Source organism: Rhinopithecus bieti, unplaced genomic scaffold (assembly GCF_001698545.2).
Source record: "Rhinopithecus bieti isolate Rb0 unplaced genomic scaffold, ASM169854v2 scaffold_41346, whole genome shotgun sequence".
NCBI classification, from domain to species: domain Eukaryota; kingdom Metazoa; phylum Chordata; class Mammalia; order Primates; family Cercopithecidae; genus Rhinopithecus; species Rhinopithecus bieti.
In genome coordinates this window covers 61277-79079 of record NW_016816812.1, presented here as the reverse complement: position 1 = coordinate 79079, position 17803 = coordinate 61277, and the positions used below count along the sequence as shown (strand labels likewise).

General features: G+C 51.8%; 1 protein-coding gene and 1 long non-coding RNA gene across 4 annotated transcripts; one reads left to right on the top strand and one right to left on the bottom strand.

Annotated features, from left to right (window-relative positions):
- Positions 1 to 216: 216 nt before the first annotated feature.
- ABHD11 (abhydrolase domain containing 11) lies at positions 217 to 2959 on the top strand. Of its 3 annotated transcripts, XM_017855251.1 has the most exons (7): positions 247 to 435; positions 614 to 749; positions 897 to 1162; positions 1320 to 1493; positions 1664 to 1834; positions 1943 to 2124; positions 2362 to 2959. In XM_017855251.1, exons 4-7 carry the CDS (start codon positions 1371 to 1373, stop codon positions 2492 to 2494), a joined length of 609 nt encoding a protein of 202 aa, XP_017710740.1. In that variant the 5' UTR covers positions 247 to 435; positions 614 to 749; positions 897 to 1162; positions 1320 to 1370; the 3' UTR covers positions 2495 to 2959. The 3 variants fall into 3 exon arrangements, with proteins under 3 accessions (XP_017710739.1, XP_017710740.1, XP_017710741.1); XM_017855250.1 differs by lacking the exon at positions 897 to 1162 and having other exon boundaries at positions 217 to 435; XM_017855252.1 differs by lacking the exons at positions 614 to 749; positions 897 to 1162 and having other exon boundaries at positions 363 to 435.
- Positions 2960 to 3027: 68 nt separating this feature from the next.
- LOC108517370 (uncharacterized) lies at positions 3028 to 17391 on the bottom strand. Its single transcript, XR_001882085.1, has 5 exons — positions 17349 to 17391; positions 14539 to 14679; positions 3555 to 3813; positions 3205 to 3325; positions 3028 to 3123 (listed from the first exon to the last, which is right to left on the bottom strand). It is a non-coding gene; the product is annotated as an uncharacterized LOC108517370 (long non-coding RNA).
- Positions 17392 to 17803: the final 412 nt, after the last annotated feature.

Genomic DNA, 17803 nt, shown 5'->3' with positions numbered 1-17803 from the left:
GCAAGCACCTTGGGTGGCCCCGCCTAGGGCGTAGCCAGGTGCGGCGCTCAGGGCGACCGGCGCAAGGCCTGCGGGGATTACATAATGGCGTAAGGGGCGGGGATGGAGGCGGGGCCGGACCTTTCTCGGGGACTACGTAAGGAAACGTGACCGAGGGCGGAGAATCCGCGATGGGGACGGGGAGAGGGCGTGACTCAAGTCGGAAGTGGGCGGGACTCAAGACGGAAGTGGGCGGGGCTCCGAGCGAGGGCGAAAGAAGGAGCGTGGGTAGGCCGTACCTCGCGAGGTGCGAGCCGGACAACGGCTTGCAAGCATGCTCCGCTGGACCCGAGCCTGGAGGCTCCCCCGTAAGGGGCTCGGCTCGCACAGTCCTAGCTTCGCGAGGGTGCCTGTCGCACCCAGCAGCAGCGGCGGCCGAGGGGAGGCCGAGCCGAGGTCAGTCAGGGGCACCGGGAGGGAGGAGCCCTGTCCTCCTTTTCCTGCCGGGCCCCGACGGCCCCATCTCCTCCCCTTGGACCCGTCGCCTCCCAGGCCTCTCCCCCAAAGCCCTTTCCCCTACCCCTTTCCCCGCCTCCGCCGGCTCAGACCCTGACCCGGATCCTTCCCCTGCCAGGCCGCTTCCGCTTTCCTACAGGCTTCTGGACGGGGAGGCAGCCCTCCCGGCCGTCGTTTTTCTGCACGGGCTCTTCGGCTGCAAAACTAACTTCAACTCCATCGCCAAGGCCTTCGCCCAGCAGACAGGACGTAGGGTGCGCTTCCGAGTGGGCGGGGCCTGGGAGGAGGCGGGGCTGGGGCGTCCCGCTTCTCGGGGTCCCGCTCCTCACGCTGACTGTGGACCCTGAACGGCAACCCCGTTTATTCCTTCACGTTGCCATCTTCATTAATTCATGTTGTAGATCTCCATCGGCGCTGGCCAATGACTAGGCGCCTGCACCCTTTCCATGAAGGAGCCTGCTTGTTTCCTAGGGATGACCGGGAGCTCACCACCTCTTATGGCAGCCCGTTCTTCTGTGCTCCTACTGTTGGAAATTCCTGGAGTCTCGTTCCTGGCATTCTCCGGGATTACCCCCAGCCTGGCCAGCCCTTCAGAGATGTGGTCACAACCCTGGGGCCTGCTTTTCTCTGGCAGAGTGGCCCCAGGTTCTTCATCTGGGCCTTTTAGGTCTGGAAACTGGGCCCTCCCACTGTCTGGGCCCTTCCCCTCTGCGGGGTGTATCCCCAGGCTCTCCACACCCTTGACCTGCTGTCCCTACAAGGCCTTTGGCTGTCTACCCTAGAATGGGGATACCAACGCAGCTCCGTCTCACCCCACTCCCCAGGTGCTGACAGTGGATGCTCGTAACCATGGTAACAGCCCCCACAGCCCAGACATGAGCTACGAGATCATGAGCCAGGACCTGCAGGACCTCCTGCCCCGGCTGGGCCTGGTGCCCTGCGTCATCGTTGGCCACAGCATGGGAGGGAGGACAGCCATGCTGCTGGCATTACAGAGGGTGAGCCGCCCCTGTCTGGGGCCTCCTCCCATTCGGTATATACCCTGAGTGCCCCGCAGGCAACCTGGGACTCAAATGATCCTTGGATGACCACATTCAGGCTCCAGGAGCCGTGCCTGAGACTCACTGTGTCTGCCTAAGACTGGTCCCAATTCGGTTCTCTCTCACAGCCAGAGCTGGTGGAACGTCTGATTGCTGTAGATATCAGCCCAGTGGAAGGCACAGGTTCCTCCCACTTTCCTGCCTATGTGGCAGCCATGAGGACCGTCAACATCCCAGATGGGCTGCCCCACTCCCGTGCCCGAAAACTGGCAGATGAACAGCTCAGTTCTGTCGTCCAGGTGATACACCCAAGCCCCCCAGATGCTATTGTAGACCGGGACCTGTCAAGGGAAGAGTGGTACCCTCAGTTCGCACAAGGAACCCCCCCAACTGCTGCACCCCCACAGAACCTAGCCGTACGGCAGTACCTGCTCACCAACCTGGTAGAGGAAGACGGGCGCCTCGCGTGGAGGTTGAACTTGGATGCCCTGGCCCAGCACCTAGACAAGCTCTTGACTTTCCCACAGAGGCAGGAGTCCTACCTCGGACCAACACTCTTTCTCCTCGGTGGAAACTCCCAATTCGTGCAGTAAGCCAGCTTGGGTAATGGGAGGGGCATGCTTTACTCGCCCAGGCCCTAGCCTGGGGACCCTACCAGGGGAGGCCTTGGGTGTGGAAGGGGGGTGGCTGAGAGGCCAGAAATACCACTGGGCATGTGGGCTCATGCAGCTCTCTCTGTTTCTCCCCACTCTGCTTACACTTGTCTCTTTCACTCCTCCTCATCCCACTTTCACCCATTTTCGATGGCCATCACTGCGATGCACAGTCCCAGCCACCACCCTGAGATTATGCGGCTCTTCCCTCGGGCCCAGATACAGACGGTGCCGAACGCTGGCCACTGGATCCACGCTGAACGCCCACAGGACTTCATAGCTGCCATCCGAGGCTTCCTGGTCTAAGAGTTGCTGGCAAGAAGCGGGCTGGGCGCAGTGGCTCATGCCTGTAATTCCAGCACTTTGGGAGGCTGAGGTGGGAGGATCACTTGACGCCAGGAGTTCGAGACCAGCCTGGCCAACATGGTGAAACCCCATCTCTACTAAAAGTACAAAAATTAGCCTGACGTGGTGGTGCATGCCTGTAATCCCAGCTACTGAGGAGGCTGAGGCAGGAGAATCACTTGAACCCGGGAGGTGGAAGTTGCAGTGAGCCGAGATCACGCCACTGCACTCCAGCCTGGGCAACAGAGCAACACTCCGTCTCAAAAAAGACAAAACAAAGAGGAGGCACAAAACCCCAGGCTTCCAGTCCCTGCAGCCTGCTCCACATTTGGGCACAGAAGGACTCAGATGGGCACTGAGTGGGCACGAGGTTTTACAGGGGTGGTCAGACCTCAGGCTTTAATGAATAAAGACATTACTCCCAAAGTCCTGGGCTGAGGTCTGTGTCACCACCAACGTCCCCGACCCAGGGAGAATCTGGACCGGGGGGTCCTGGCAGCTCCAGGGTCCATGTGGTGTCCCCGAGTACCCTCGGTCTCTCTCTGCAGCTGATGCTGGACCTGCTGCCACACCAGCTGCTGCACGTCCTCCTATGGACAGGAGAGCAGGTTCAAGGCTGAGCCTGTGCCCTCTTCCCCACACCTCCCAGGCCCTGATGGCATTCCCCCTACCTCCCAGGCCTCCAGCTCCCGCCTCAGCCTCAGTTTCTCCTCCAGGACCTCCAGCAGCTGGGCCTCCATGGTGCGTAGCCTGGCTTTGCACCTCTGCAGCTCTGCCTCCACTGCCTGCTTCCTGTGGGTGGCAAAGAGAGTAGCTGAGGCTCGGACCCTGTGGGTCTGGTTATGGGGTCCTGGGGGTGGACGAGTGTGGCCACAGACCCGGCCTCAGTGACAGGGCGGCTGCTTGTGTGGCTTTCCTTCCAGAATGCCTGACTAGCCCTCCGCTCCTCCATTAGCAGGACAAGGCCCTGCAGGGGAGCCCCCAAATCCCCTCCTGGCCCCCAAAAGCAACTTCCGCTTACTTGGCAATGGCTTCATCCCGCTCCTGGAGGACTTGGTCCAGGGAGGGTTCTGTCCTGGTGTCCCCCAGTGCTCCAGCCGCCTGGTACTCTGGGCTGTGCCGCAGGGTGACAGAGGAGGCAGCGGCGACCAAGGCTTGTCTGGAAGAGATGTCCCACTCTGGGCCCTCCCGCCTTGGCCTTGGCTTTGATGCTGCTGTCAGGTGGGGAGGGGGCTGAGGTGCTGTGTACCTTCCCCTGCTTCTGCCCCACTCTCATGGACCTATGAAAAGGAAAAGGAGGGGGCTGCTGTGGCCACTGCCAGCCTCAGTGCAAGCAGCATGAACAGGGTATTTGGACCCCCAAGGAGCAAAGAATTCTCACCCAGTCATTGGGGAAGGACGAGGCAGCTGTGTTCAGAACACTTACCCTCAAGGGCCGGGACTCAGGGTGGCCTGGTGACTGGGACTCTTGGCAGGCGGGTGGGGCAAGCGAAAGACATGGCCCTTTGCCCTCCCTTCCCAGCAAGGCACTCCTTGGCAGGCCCCACCCCCATCAGGCCAAGGAGGAGGCCCTAGCTGCACCCTAGAAACCTTCCGTCAGGCCCAGAGCACACTCAGCCCCTTCCTCCCTTCGCCGCAAGAGGGTGCTCTACCCACATCTTGTGAAAGGAGGGGCGGAGCCAGGCACGGTGGCTCATGCCTGGCATCCCAGCACTCAGGGAGGCCGAGGCAGGAGGATCTATCGAGCCCAGTTCAAGGCAGCAGTGAGCCATAGGATCACACCACTGCACTCCAGCCTAGGCAACAGAGCAAGACCTTGTCTCATACAGAGAGAGAGGGAAGGAGAGGAGGGAAGAAGGCATCATGTCTCCAATGCTGAGAGACATAAGGTACCCCAGCCCCCATCCTGAAGGATTAGCTTTGTACCTTGAATGGCATCATCCACACATATAAATACAACCTTACCCCTGCAGAAAAACAGAAGGAAAAAAGTGTATTCCTGGCAATTCCTCCTCACATTTTATTTATTTATTTATTGACCTTTTGAGACAGAGTCTCGCTCTGTCGCCCAGGCTGGAGTGCAGTGGTGCCATCTCAGCTCACTGCAAGCTCCGCCTCCCGGGTTCACGCCATTCTCCTGCCTCAGCCTCCCAAGTAGCTGGGACTACAAGCGCCTGCCACTATGCCCGGCTAATTTTTTGTATTTTTAGTAGAGACCAGATTTCACCATTTGTTAGCCAGGATGGTCTCAATCTCCTGACTTCGTGATCCGCCCGCCTCAGCCTCCCAAAGTGCTGGGATTACAGGCATGAGTCACCGCACCCAGCCACATTTTTTTAATTTTTTAAATTTTTTTATTTTTTGAGATGGACTCTCACTCTGTCAGCCAGGCTGGAGTGCAGTGGTGAAATCTCAGCTCGTTGCAACCTCCACCTCCCAGTTCAAACGATTCTTCTGCCTCAGTCTCCCAAGTAGCTGGGACTACAGGTGCCTGCCACCACACCCAGATAATTTTGATTTTTTTTTAGGAGAGATGGGGTTTCGCCATGTTGGCCAGGCTGGTCTCAAACTCCTGACCTCAAGTGATCTGCCTGCCTCAGACTCCCAAAGTGCTGGAATTACAAGCGTGACCCACATGCCCAGTCCACATTTTTTGTTCTTAGACTCAATGTGTTGCCCAGGCTGGAGTGCAGTGGCACAGTCGTAGCTCACTGCAGCCTCAGACTCCTGGGCTCAACAGATCCTCCCTCCTCAGTCTTCCAAGTAGCTGGTACTATAGGCATCCACCACCATGCCCAGCAATTGTTTTTAAAATGTTTTGTAGACATGGGGTCTCTCTGTGGTGCCCAGGCTGGTCTTGAACTCCTGACTTCCAGTGTTAGCCTCCCAATGCACCCAGCCCTCCTAACATCTTGAATACTACCTCTAATATTCCCAGCATTCTGATCCAAGAGCATGGGTAGGTCTGCTGTGCCCTCAGGGGTCTCAGTACCCCCCAGCAACCTTGAGGTGACCACCACCTCCACAAGTACCCAGAGTATACCAACAACATATTAATAAATGTGTAAAAAGAAATCTCCATTTCAGCAAAGGCCTTTTCAGCAAAGTTACATATTAGGGATTAGTTCCTCAACCCAGCTCAAACAGTAAATGTCATCAGGTGCAGTGGCTGTAGTCCCAGCTACTTGGGAGGCTGAGGCAGGAGGATCGCTGGAGCCCAGGAGTTCCGGGTTGTAGTGCAGTATGCCTGTAGTGCAGGTAACTGTACTTGCACTAAGTTTACCGCCAATTTGGTGACCTCCCAGGAGCAGGGGACTAGCAAGTTGCCTAAAGAGAGGTGCACCAGGCCGGGCGCGGTGGCTCAAGCCTGTAATCCCAGCACTTTGGGAGGCTGAGACGGGCAGATCATGAGGTCAGGAGATCGAGACCATCCTGGCTAACACGGTGAAACCCCGGGAGACGGAGCTTGCAGTGAGCTGAGATCCAGCCACCGCACTCCAGCCTGGAGGACAGAGCAAGACTCTGTCTCAAAACAAAAACAACAACGAAAACAAATTTAAAACTGCTCTCCAATGTCCAAACAATTTCAACCTTTAAGGTGAAAAAAAAAAAAAAAAAAAAAACCACATCACAAACTGGCCAGGCACTGTGGCTCAAACCTGTAATCCCAGCACTTCGGGAGGCCACAGTGGGCAGATCACGAGGTCAGGAGTTCAAGACCAGCGTGGCCAACATGGTAAAACCTTATCTCTACTAAAAATACAAAAATTAGCTGGGCGTGATGGTGCGTTTCTGTAATCCCAGCTATTCGGTAGGGTGAGGCAGGAGAATCGCTTGAACCCGGGAGGCGGAGGTTGCAGTGAGCCGAGATTGTACTGCACTCCAGCCTGGGTGACAGAGCGAGACTCCGTCTCCAAAAAAAAAAAAAAACACTGGTAAGTTGTGAAACCCTGTACCTAGTTGTCACGTCTTTATTCTCCCTCAATCTAGAACAATTTGCAGCCTTTGAGTTTCATAACCTTGATATTACAGGGAAGTGATTTTGTAGACTGTCCTTCCATTTCGGTTTGTCCACTTCTTCCTGACGATGAGACCACCGTGACACATTTTGGACAGAAATACCACAAAACTGATGCTATGTTCTCATGTTCTCACTGTAGCCAAATATCCGTTGGAGCCATCACTTCATTAAAATGTCCGTCACTTCATTAAGATGCTTTTTTTGGCTGGGCGCAGTGGTTCACGCCTGTAATCCCAACACTTTGGGAGGCCGAGGCGGGCAGATGACGAGGTCAGGAGTTCGAGACCAGCCTGGCCAACATAGTGAAACCCCGTCTCTACTAAAAATACGAAAAAATTGGCCAGGCACGGTGGCTCACGCCCGTAATCCCAGCACTTTGGGAGACTGAGACGGGCGGATCACTTGAGGCCAGGAGTTCGAGACCAGCCTGGCCAACACGATAAAACCCCATCTCTACTACAAATTTTAAAAAGTAGCCAGGCATTTTAAAACTGTAATCCCAGCTACTCGGGTGCCTGAGGCAGGAGAATCGCTTGAACCCGAGAGGCGGAGGTTGCAGTGAGCCGAGATGGCGCCACCACTGCACTCAAGGCTAGGCAATAGAGTGAGATTCTGTCTCAAAAAAAAAAACAAAAACAGAAAAACTACAAAAAAATAGTTGGGCATGGTGGCAGGCGCCTATAATCCCAGCTACTCAAGAGGCCGAGGCAGGAGAATCGCTTGAACCAACGAGGCGGAGGTTGCAATGAGCCGAGATTGCGCCACTGCACTCCAGCCTGGGCGACAAACTGAGACTCCAGCTCAAAACAAACAAACAAAAAAGCAAGACCAAACCATGCTTTTTTTTTTTTTTCTTTTTTTGAGACAGGGTCTCACTCTGTCACCCATGCTGGAGTGTAGTGGCGCAATCATAGCTCACAGCAGCTTCGACCTCCCAGGCTCAAGCGATCCTCCCTTCTCAGCGTCCCAAGTAGCTGGGACTACAGTCATGAGCCACTATGACTGGCTTTTTCCTGTCATTTATTTTGATGCTCAAATTGTCCCAAATTTGATCAGTGGATGCCCCTTGCTGACCTCTTGTCATCTTGACAAACCCCGTCATTCTTTAATCACTTCCTTTCTTTCTGGCTCAACAAGATATTTCAGGCTCATCTTGTTTCTCCCTGTCCTGGCCCTGAATTTGCCATTTCTTCAAGAATACTTGGTTTCTTTTTAAGGAGGAATAGTATTTAGAAACCAGGATCTCCGTGGTAGGCACATTCAATGCAATTAGGGTCATTCTACGCCAGGGTCCACTCTGTGGGCACACATTTATACACACACAGAAACATACATATTTATGTCTGTTTATTTATCTGTCTACATAAACTGGGGGAAATTTAAATTCCACTTTAAAAGCACAAGTTTCATCCTTGCCTTTTTTTAACCTTTATACATACTACATATATATAATATATAATTAATATTATATATAACTTTTTTTTTTTTTTTTTTTTTTTTTTTAAAACAGGGTTCCAACCCTGTTCCCAAGGCCGGAGTGCAGTGTGTGGTGTAATCATGGCTAACTGCAGCCTCAATCTCCTGGATTCAAGCCATCCTCCCACCTCAGCCTCCTGAGTAGCTGGGACCACAGGCACTCGCCACCATACCCAGTTAATTTTTTTTTTTTTTTTTTTTTTTTTTTTTTTTTTTTTTTTGAGACAGAATCTTACTCTGTCGCCCAGGCTGGGGTTCAGTGGTGTAGGGTCCAGCCCTACGGGACTTAGCAGGTGTTCTCCCCATGTGCAGAGATGAGAGATTGTAAGAAGTAAAGACACAAGACAAAGAGATAAAGAGAAGACACCTGGGCCCGGGGGACCACTACCATGAAAACGCGGAGACCCGTAGTGACCCCGAACGGCTGGGAGCGCTGATATTTATTACATACAAGACAAGGAGGGTAGGGTAAGGAGGGTGAATCTTCTAAGTGATTGACAAGGTGAAGCAAGTCACGTGATCACAGGACAGGGGGCCCTTCCCTCTTAGGTAGCCGAAACAGAGAGATAAGACAGCATACGTCAGTGTTTTCTTCTATGCGCTTATAAGAAAGGTCAAAGACTTTAAGACTTTCACTATTCCTTCTACCGCTATCTACTGTGGACTTCAAAGAGGAACCAGGAGTACAGGAGGAACACGAAAGAGGACAAGGAACGTGACCATTGAAGCACAGCACCACAGGGTGGGGTTTAGGCCTCCGGATGACCGGCAGGCCTGGATAATATCCAGCCTCCCACAAGAAGCTGGTGGAGCAGAGTGTTCCCTTACTCCTCCAAGGAAAGGAGACTCCCTTTCACGGTTTGCTAAGTAACGGGTATCTTCCCAGACACTGGCATTACCGCTTGACCAAGGAGCCCTCAAGCGGCCCTTATGCGGGTGTGACAGAAGGCTCACCTCTTGCGTTCTAGGTCACTTCTGAGAATGTCCCTTCAGCACCTGACCCTATACCCGCCGTTTATCCCTAGGTTATATTAGTAATTCAATAAAGAGTAATATTAAAAGCTAATGATTAATGATGTTTATAATAATGATTGATAATTGTCCATGACCATCTCTATATCTAATTTGTATTATGACTATTCTTATTCTAACTATTTTCTTTATTATACTGAAACAGTTTGTGCCTTCAGTCTCTTGCCTCGGCACCTAGGTAATCCTCCGCCCACAAGTGGCAAGATCTCAGCTCACTGTCCCCTCCGCCTCCAGGTTAAAGCGATACTCATGCCTCAGCCTCCTGAGTAACTGAGATTACAGGCATGGACCACCACACTTGGCTAATTTTTGTATTTTTAGTAGAGATGGGGTTTTGCCATGTTGGCCAGGCTGTTTTTGAACTCTCAACCTCAAGTGATCTGCCCACCTCGGCCTCCAAAAGTGTTTTAAGATTACAGGCATGAGCCACCATGCCTGCCCTAATTTTTTTTTTTTTTTTTAGAGACAGGATCTTGCTATATTGCCCAGGCTGGTCTCAAACTCCTGGGCTCAAGCAGTTCTCCTGCCTTAGCCTCCCAAAGGGCTGGGATTGCAGGCGAAAGCCACCGCACCCGGTTCTCTCTCCTTTTTCTATTTTATTTATCTATTTTTTTTTTTTTTTTTTGAGACAGGGTCTCACTCTGTTGTCCAGGCAGGAGTACAATGGCACAATCTCGGCTCACTGCAACCTCCGCCTCCTAGGTTCAAGTGATTCTAGTGCCTCAGCCTCCCGAGTAGCTGGGATTACAGGTGGGCTCCACCACGCCCAGCTAATTTTTGTATTTTTAGTAGAGACAGGGTTTCACCATGTTGCCCAGGTTGGTCACGAACTCCTGAGCTCAGGCGATCTGCTGCCTTGGCCTCCCAAAGTGTTGGGATGACAGGCGTGCACCATGGCTCCCAGACTAGCACATGTTTCTAAGAGCTTTACAGTCATTCATTCAGCCCACAAATATTGACTGAGTACCTACTGTGTTCAAAGTATGTTTCCAAGTGACAGATGTAAATCAAGACAAAGTTCCTTGAGCTCATGGAGCTCACATTCCAATGAGGGGAAATAGACGGTAAACAGATTAACAAGTATATCAGATGGCAAGAAGTACAGTACTGTTGAGAAGAATTAAGCAGGGAGAGGAAATGAGGAGGGAACAGGCGATTGCTATTTTATTTTATTTTGTTTTGTTTTGTTTTATTTTTGAGACTGAATCTTACTGTGTTTCCCAGGCTGGTGTGTGGTGGTTTGATCTTGGCTCACTGCAACCTCCACCTCCCGGATTCAAGCGATTCTCCCGCCTCAGCCTCCGAAGTAACTGGGACTACAGGCGCCCACCACAACACCTGGCTAATTTTTTATATTTTTGGTAGAGACACAGTTTCACCACGTTGGCCAGGCTGGTCTTGAACTCCTGACCTCAAGTGATCCGCCTGCCTTGGCCTCCCAAAGTTCTGGGATTACAGGTGTGAGCCACTGCAGCCAGCCCAGTTGCTATTTTACATAATTCTGTGGTTACCCTAAGGAGATCACAAATAATCGCCTACCATTTAGATTAAAAACAACCAACCTAATCACTCTCATGACTCAGAGTGATATTTTCAGTGACAGCATCATTAATAGGCTCAGAAAGTGCTGTGTTCCACAAGTATGAGTTAGCAAAACATTAAAAACAGAAAAATAGGCCGGGCGCAGTGGCTCACGCCTGTAATCCAGCACTTTGGGAGGCCAAGGCGGGCAGATCACGAGGTCAGGAGATCGAGACCATCCTGGCTAACACGGTGAAACCCCGTCTCTACTAAAAATACAAAAACTTAGCCAGGCGTAGTAGCGGGCGCCTGTAATCCCAGCTGCGGGGGTGACTGAGGCAGGAGAATGGTGGGAACCCGGGAAGCGGAGCTTGCAGTGAGCCGAGATTGCGCCACTGCACTCTAGCCTGGTCTAGCCTGGGCAACAGAGCGAGACTCCGTCTCGAAAAAAAATAAAAAGAAAAAAGAAAAATAAAAAAGTGCTGTGTTTCCAAGCAAAAGCGAAGATGATGTGTTTGAGGAAACTAGGGAACTTGAAATAGGCACTAGGGGATGACACATAGCAATGACAATGACCATGGGAGGCAGAAATGTGAATAAAGAGTTTGCATAAACTTTCAGAAACCACAAGACTGGAAAAGCAATGTTTCTAAATAAAATTATTCTTTAAAATATGATTTTAGGCCAGGTGTGGTGACTCACGCTTGTAATCCCAGCACTTCGGGAGGCCGAGGTGGGCAGATCACTTGAGGTCAGGAGTTTGAGATCTGCCTGACCAACATGGTGAAACTCTGTCTCTACTAAAAATACAAAAAATTAGCCAGGCACAGTAGTGCACAGCTGTAATACCAGGTACTCTGGAGGCTGAGGTGAGAGGGTCACTTGAACCCGGGAGACAGAGGTTGCAGTGAGCCAAGATGGCACCACTGCACTCCAGCCTGGGAGACAGAGCAAGACTCCATGTCAAAAAAAAAAAAAAAATTAAAATAACGTTGGGCGCAGTGGCTCACGCCTGTAATCCCAGCACTTTGGGAGGCCGAGGCAGGCAGATCACCTGAGGTCAGGAGTTCGAGACCAGCCTGACCAACCTGGAGAAACCCTGTCTCTACTTTAAAAATACAAATTAGGCGTGGTGGTGCATGCCTGTAATCCCAGTTACTCAGGAGGCTGAGGCAGGAGAATCGCTTGAACCCAGGAGGCGGAAGTTGCAGTGAGCCGAGATTGTGCCACTGCACTCCAGCCTGGGTGACAAGAGACTCCATCTCAAAAGAAAGAAAGAAAGAGAGAGAGAGAGAGAGAGAGAGAGAAAGAAAGAAAATATGGGATTTTTAAAGTCTAAATTTTAACTATTTAAATATTATAAGGGAGTTGATTATTCATCTGTATCTCTAAAAGTTTAAATTAGAATTTGGGACAAAATTTTTTTAATCTCATTGAGAGAAAGAGGAAAGGAATTTACATTCAGGCATATAGTAAATTTCATTCCAAAGCACTATGCAAATGTCACACACTAAGCACCAGGACTCCTTCCCTGGCCGCCCACATCCTGCTCCCACATGATGGCTGAGTCCAGGCCTGGGGTTGAGCCAGGAGACGGTTCCCAGCTAATGGTGAACTGGGATGGGGAGAGAGAGCTACCAGGCGGGCTGGGGGGCTGGGCATGGTGATCAAAACACCAGGGATTGGCAGGGCCTGGCAATTTAAGCACTGCCACCCAAGCCTTATGACTTTGTATGCCTCAATGTCCTCATCTGTGAAATGGAGCTAGTAGAGGGCCTCCCTAACAGAGTCATAGTAAGGGTTAAAGGAGGCAGGCGCCTCACACCGTGGCCAGTGCTTTGTATAAAGCACAGGTTAGGGCACCAAACGCCCTTTGAGAGGCTGAGGTGGGGGGATGGCTTGAGCCCAGGAGTTCGAGACAAGCCTGGGCAACATAGCAAGACCCTGTAATTTTATTTTTTTTCCTTCTTTCCTTCCTTCCTGCCTGCCTTCCTTCCTTCCTTCTCTCTCTCTCTCTCCCCTTTCTTTCTTTCTTTCTTTTCACCCTGCAATTTTAAAATTAAATTACAAAAAGAAAAACAAAATGGACCAGGGCCAGCTTCCCAGGAGAGGAGAAAAGGGGAATAAGCCTGCCAGACCTGATAAAGCAACAACAAGAGAATCTCAACTACACACACACACACAGACACACACAGACACACAAAACAGACACACACACACAGACACGCAAACAGAGCACACACACAGACACACACATACACACACAGATACACACAGACACACACACAGACATACACAGATACACAGACACACAGACACACACACACACACACACACACACACACACAGCCATGCAGCCTGGGTCAGCTGCCCTTCCCATTCCCCAGCCCCCACAACCATGCTCCAGGAACAAATCTGTTCCTGAATCCTACAAAAGCTTCCTCCTCTTCCTCCTCCAGACCCCAGCAGCCACTGGGCCTCCTCATCGTTGTCCTGACACTGTCACTGTGCCTCTCCTACCAGCCCCAGAGCTTCTGGAGGACAGGTGGTGACTGTCTTCATGCCAACCACCCCACACAGGTACAAGGCAAGGCAAGGCAATACCGGCCCTGCCCAGCAGGTGGCAGCAGCGCTCAATGTCAGGATTGCAGTGGGCCTGGGCTCATTCCAGCCCTTCCAGCCTATGGGATGGAAACACCAAGCTGTGCCCAGGAGCTCTGGGAGTTCCCAAATGCCCAGCCTTTGCCCTGTGCTTGCTTTGTTTGTTTGTTTGTTTGTTTGTTTGTTTGTTTGTTTTTTTGTTTGTTTGTTTTTGAGACAGAGTCTCGCTGTGTCGCCCAGGCTGGAGTGCAGTGGCGTGATTTTGACTCAGTGCAACCTCCACCTCCCGGGTTCAAGCAATTCTCCTGCCTCGGCCTCCCAAGTAGCTGGGAGTACAGGAACCTGCCACCACACCCGGCTTGTTTTGGGGTTTCACCATGTTGGCCAGGCTGATCTTGAACTCCTGACCTCAAGTGATCCGCCCACCTCAGCCTCCCAAAGTGTTGGGATTACAGGTTAAGCCATCTCCCCAGCATTTTTTTTTTTTTTTTTTTTTTAAGACGGAGTCTGGCTCTGTCACCAGGCTGGAGTGCAGTGGCAGCTCACTGCAACCTCCGCCTCCTGGGTTCAAGCGATTCTCCTACTCAGCCTCCCGAGTAGCTGGGATTACAGACACACACCACCACGCCTGGCTAGTTTTTGTATTTTTAGTAGAGACGGGGTTTTACTATGTTGCTGGTCTGGAACTTGAACTCCTGTCCATCCACCAAGGCCTCCCAAAGTGCTGGGATTACAGGTGTGAGCCACTGTGCCCGGCCTGGCCTCACTTCTTTCAAGAGCATTCTCTTCCCTCCTCTATTCCAGGCCTCCTCGCCTCCTTGCTGTTTCTCATTCACACTAGGCAGGCGCCTTCCTCATGGTTGTTGCACTTGCTGTTCCCTCTGCCCAGAAGTCTCTTCCCCAGATACCTACATGACTCACTCTCTCACGTCCTTCAGAGATTTACTCAAATACCACCTTCTCAGCAAGGACCTCCCTGACCAAATCATCTAGAATTGGAGCTGGGCGCAGCGGCGCTCACCTGGAGTCTCAACTACTCAGGGGGCTGAGGCAGGTGGATCACTTGAGCCCAGACATTCAAGACCAACCTAGGAACATATCAAGACCCCATTTCTGCAAAAAATACAAAAATTAACCAGGTGTGGTAGTGTACACCTGTAATCCCAGCTACTTGGGAGGCTGAGGCAAGAGGATCACTTGACCCCAGGAGTTCCAGGCTGCAGTGAGCCATGATCATGCCACTGCACTCCAGACTGGGCAACACAGCAAGACCCTGTCTTTAAAAAAAAGAAGAAAAAACTTGAACTGTACCAAAACTGGAATTCCTCCCTCAAACCCAGTAAGTAGTTCCTACCCTGTCTTTCCTTGATCTTCCTTGTAGCATATCATCACCATTATATATGTTATTTATTTGTGTGTTTGGCATCTTTACTCGACCACAGACTCCATGGCGGCAAGGGCTTGTCCATCTTGTCTTTTGCTGTATTCCCAGCATCTAGAATAGTGGGCACATAGTAGATGCTCAATAAATACTTTTTATTTTTATATGTTTTTGGATAGGGTCTCACTCTCTTGTTCAGGCTGGTGTAGAGCAGCACAATGATGGCTCACTGAAGGCTCAAACTCCTGGGCTCAAGCAATCCTCCCACCTGAGCCTCCTAAGTAGCTGGGAGTACAGGTGTGCACCACCATGCTCAGCTAATTTTCAGAAAAAGATTTTTCTCTAGAGATGAGGGTCTCCCTGTGTTGCCCAGGTTGATCTTGAACTTCCAACCTCAAGCGATCCTCCTGCCTCAGCCTCCCAAAGTGCTGGGATTACTGGCATGAGCCACCACCACACTCAGCCGAATAAATACTTTTTAAATAAAGGAATGAAGGCTGGGCATGGTGGCTCATGCCTATAATCCCAGCATTTTGGGAAGCTGAGGTGGGTGGATCACCTGAGGTTAGGAGTTTGAGACCAGCCTGGCCAACATAGAGAAACCCCATCTCTACTAAAAACACAAAAAAATTAGCCGGATGTGGTGGCTCATGCCTGTAATCCCAGCTATCTGGGAGGCTGAGACAGGAGAATTGCTTGAAGCCGGGAGGCGGAAGTTGCAGTGGCCCAAGATTGTGCCATTTTACTCCAGCCTGGGCGACAAGAGTGAAACTCAGTCTCTAAATAAATAAATAAAGGGATGATAATCTGGCCCTCAGTGGGCATCCAAGGCCTCCTCCCTCCTTGGGCTCATCCCCCACCTATGTCTACCCATTCCCACCAGAGTGCCACAGCAGGCTCCTGAGGGGCTCCCGGTAGAGTGCTCCATTTTGAGAGCTCCCCACCCCCACCCCTGCCCCAGCGTCCTTCCTTTGTTCACTCCCTGCTGCAATCCCACTGCAAGAACCTGTTCGAATGTCACCACCTCTGGGAAGCCACTCTGGTTCCCTAACCCGCTAAAACCATGTCTGTCTCCCCAATTGCAGTGGGAACGTCTTGAGTGCAGAACAGTGGCCCCAGAGCACGGTTTCCCATTTAATGTTTGATGTATGAATGAATGATTAAATGAGGAAAATACTTAGCAGAAAAGCAGAGTTTAAAGTGAAGGGCAAGGCCAGGTGCAGTGTCTCATGCCTGTAATCCCAGCACATTGGGAAGCGGGTAGATCGCTTGAGTCCAGGAGTTCGAGACCAGCCTGGGCAACATGACGAAACCCCATCTCTACCAAAATACAAAAATTAGCCAGGAGTGGTGGCTCATGCCTGTAGTCCCAGCTACTCAGGAGGCTGAGGAGGGAGGTTCGCTTGAACCCGGGAGGCGGAGGTTGCAGCGAGCTGAGATTGTGCTATGGACTCCAGCCTGGACAACAGAGTGAGACCCCATCTCAAAAAAAGAAGAAGCCGGGCACAGTGGCTCACACCTGTAATCCCAGCACTTTAGAAGGCCGAGGCAGGTGGATCATTTGAGGTCAGGAGTTCAAGACCAGCCTGACCAACATGGTGAAGCCCCATCTCTACTACAAATACAAAAATCAGCCGGGAGTGGTGGTGGGTGCCTGTAATCCCAGCTGCTCAAGAAGCTGAGGCAGGAAAATCAGTTGAACATGGGAAGTGGAGGTTGCAGTGGGCCTAGATTGCACCATTGCACTGCAGCCTGGGTGAGAGAATGAGACTCAGCCTCAAACAAAAAACAAAACAAAACAAAAAAAAACCACAAACAAACAAAACAAAAGAGAGTGAAGTGAAAGGCACACATTCTTTTTTTTTTTTTTAGAGATGAAGTCTCGCTATGTTGCCCAGGCTGGTCTTAAACTCCTGGCCTCAAGCAATCCTCCCTCCTCGGTCTCCCGAAGTGCTGGATTATGGGCATGAGCCACTGTGCCTGGCCACATTTATATCTTTATTCATTTTTCATGCTACTATTTAATATGCATCTCAATGAGTGATGCTTGGTGTGACATCAGGGCTCTCAGAAGGCAGGAACTGAGCCTCCCTTTCCTGCCCTCTCCCCACGGGGCCAGACACTGGGCTCCGGGGGCATACGTGTGACCCACCCCACTGACTCACCCTGCAGGCTAGACCAGGAGTCAGGCAGCCTCCCCTGTCACTTGTCATCTCTGGACAAGTTCCTCTAGCACTTACGTCCTTGCTTTTCCTATGTCAAATGGGACCCCATCAATGCCCATTCTGTGGGGCACCCAAAGTTGAAGCCGGGACAACTGGAAGGAGGTGTGGCTGTCCCCCCTGCCAGGCCACATCGGACCGTCTTGGGCCAGATTTTCCAGGGAAGAAGGGAAAGCTGGAACAGTGTCCCTAGCTTGCCTGGCAGCCAGCTAACCTGTGCCCATAGTCTGGGAGAGGTGCCAGGCCCAGACACACTGGGCAGCAGGGGGCTGGATTGGCTCCAGAGCTCCAATGCTTTGGCAGTCCTGGGAAAGGGAAGGGGTGTGCTTGGCTTAGGGTCAAGAGGGTGTGGGCCACAGAAGCGACAGCTGGGGGTGGTAGAGGGCACAGCGGGCTTATGGGGGTGTGTGCGAGACCACTGTTGCAACAAGATGCTGGCAGGGACCTTCAAAAGAACATCTGCTGTTGACTGGCCCCCCCCACTCCCACTCCTCCACAGGTTTTCCCATGAGTCCTAGAGGAAGCCAGGCCCCAGGCTTCTAGACAGAAAATAGAACCTACCTTGGCCAAGCATAATCCCAGTGTTTTGGAAGGCCAAGCCAGGAGGATCGCTTGAGGCCAGGACTTCAAGACCAGCCTGGGCAACATGAGGAGAACCTGTCTCTACAAAAAGGAAAAAAGAGAAAACAGAACCTCAGGCCTAGAGCCAGAGCTCAGGATTGGGGACACAGGGAAAGGAGAAGGAGAGGGGTCTAAAATTAAATATCTTTCCCAAAGACAGAGGAGTTCCTGACTGGGTACAGTGGCTCACACCTGTAATCCCAGCACTTTGGAAGGCTGAGGCAGGCGGATCACAAGGTCAGGAGTTCGAGACCAGCCTACCGAACATGGCGAAACGCCATCTCTACTAAAATACAAAAAATAGCTGGGTGTGGTGGCCTGTGCCTGTAGTCCCAGCTACTCAGGAGGGTGAGGCAGGAGAATCGCTTGAACCTGGGAGGCAGAGCTTGCAGTGA

What these genes read in the sequence shown, in the direction of transcription:
- ABHD11 (XM_017855250.1), top strand. Translation starts at nt 314, where the DNA reads ATGCTCCGCTGGACCCGAGCCTGGAGGCTCCCCCGTAAGGGGCTCGGC. An exon ending in CGAGGGGAGGCCGAGCCGAG is followed by an intron (nt 436 to 613) that starts GTCAGTCAGGGG and finishes TTCCCCTGCCAG; the next exon opens with GCCGCTTCCGCTTTCCTACA. An exon ending in AGCTCAGTTCTGTCGTCCAG is followed by an intron (nt 1,835 to 1,942) that starts GTGATACACCCA and finishes GCACCCCCACAG; the next exon opens with AACCTAGCCGTACGGCAGTA.